The sequence below is a fragment of the Acanthisitta chloris genome, unplaced genomic scaffold (genome assembly GCF_000695815.1).
Source record: "Acanthisitta chloris isolate BGI_N310 unplaced genomic scaffold, ASM69581v1 scaffold34132, whole genome shotgun sequence".
In the NCBI taxonomy this organism is placed as follows: domain Eukaryota; kingdom Metazoa; phylum Chordata; class Aves; order Passeriformes; family Acanthisittidae; genus Acanthisitta; species Acanthisitta chloris.
In genome coordinates, this window is record NW_008660420.1 from 4,108 (window position 1) to 5,101 (window position 994).

The 994-nt window shown below is 58.7% G+C and overlaps 1 protein-coding gene across 1 annotated transcript in view; it reads right to left on the reverse strand.

Moving 5' to 3' along the window:
• Positions 1-989, reverse strand: part of RARRES2 (retinoic acid receptor responder (tazarotene induced) 2) — a gene marked incomplete at its 5' end in the record, with an annotated part of 3,419 nt that extends 2,430 nt beyond the window's left edge. Inside the window, one exon of the mRNA XM_009069807.1 lies at positions 849-989. Coding sequence (XP_009068055.1) covers positions 849-989 — 141 coding nt within the window. The remainder of the gene's footprint in view (positions 1-848) is intronic.
• Between the last annotated feature and the right edge of the window lie 5 nt (positions 990-994).

Here is a 994-nt window from a genome sequence, read left to right on the forward strand (position 1 = left end):
CGACATCCTCCCTGTTTCCATGGCCATTCCAGATCCTGAACCCTGAATCCCAATTTCAGGTCTTGTTACAGACCCACTAGATGATCCCCTCCACCTCCTGCTGCCTCCAGAACACCCAGTGACCCTCGCCACCAAGCACCCAAATTCTGAATCCTATTATTTGCCCACTCAGTGACCCTCGCCACCAAGCACCCAAATTCTGAATCCTATTATTTGCCCACTCAGTGACCCTCGCCACCAAGCACCCAAATTCTGAATCCTATTATTTGCCCACTCAGTGACCCTCGCCACCAAGCACTCCCTCTGGAACAGCCTCCCTGATCCCCTTCCCATTCCCTCTGGGATTCCCCAGTCCTTTCCCTGACCCTCTCCCCACTCTCATGGCCATCACAAATCTCAGATCCCAAATCCCGAATCCTGATGCTCACCTGTTTGGTGACCCTGTCCCCCTCCCCATTCCCTCCAGGACACCTCAACCTCCTCCCCATTCCCTCTGGGACACCCCAACCCTCCCTCCAACCCCCTCCTGATCCCTTCCCCATTCCCATGGCCATCCTAGACCCCAAATCCGTGCTTACCTGCTTGATGACCCTGTCCACCTCCTGCTGCCTCTGGGAATCCCCAGGCCGCTTCCTGACGCCTTCCCCATTCCCTCTGGGACACCCCAATCCCCTTCTGACCCCCTCCCTATTCCCATGGCGATCCCAAATCCCAGTGCACATCTATTCAACGACCTCGTTCCCTTCCCCATTCCCTCTGGGACATCGCACCCCTCTCCCCGCCACCCTCCCCATTCCCGTGGCCATCCCAGACCCCGGATCCCAATCGCGATCCCAATCCCTGCTCACCCTCTCGACGACCCCTTCCACCTCTCTTTCCTTATAGAGGAAGTGCACGTTGCTCCGTCCGTGGAAGTATTCCAGCACATCCTTGACCACACGCCGCTGGAGCGGGGTCTGACCCGCGGCCACCGCGGCCACCGCGCCCAGCCCCA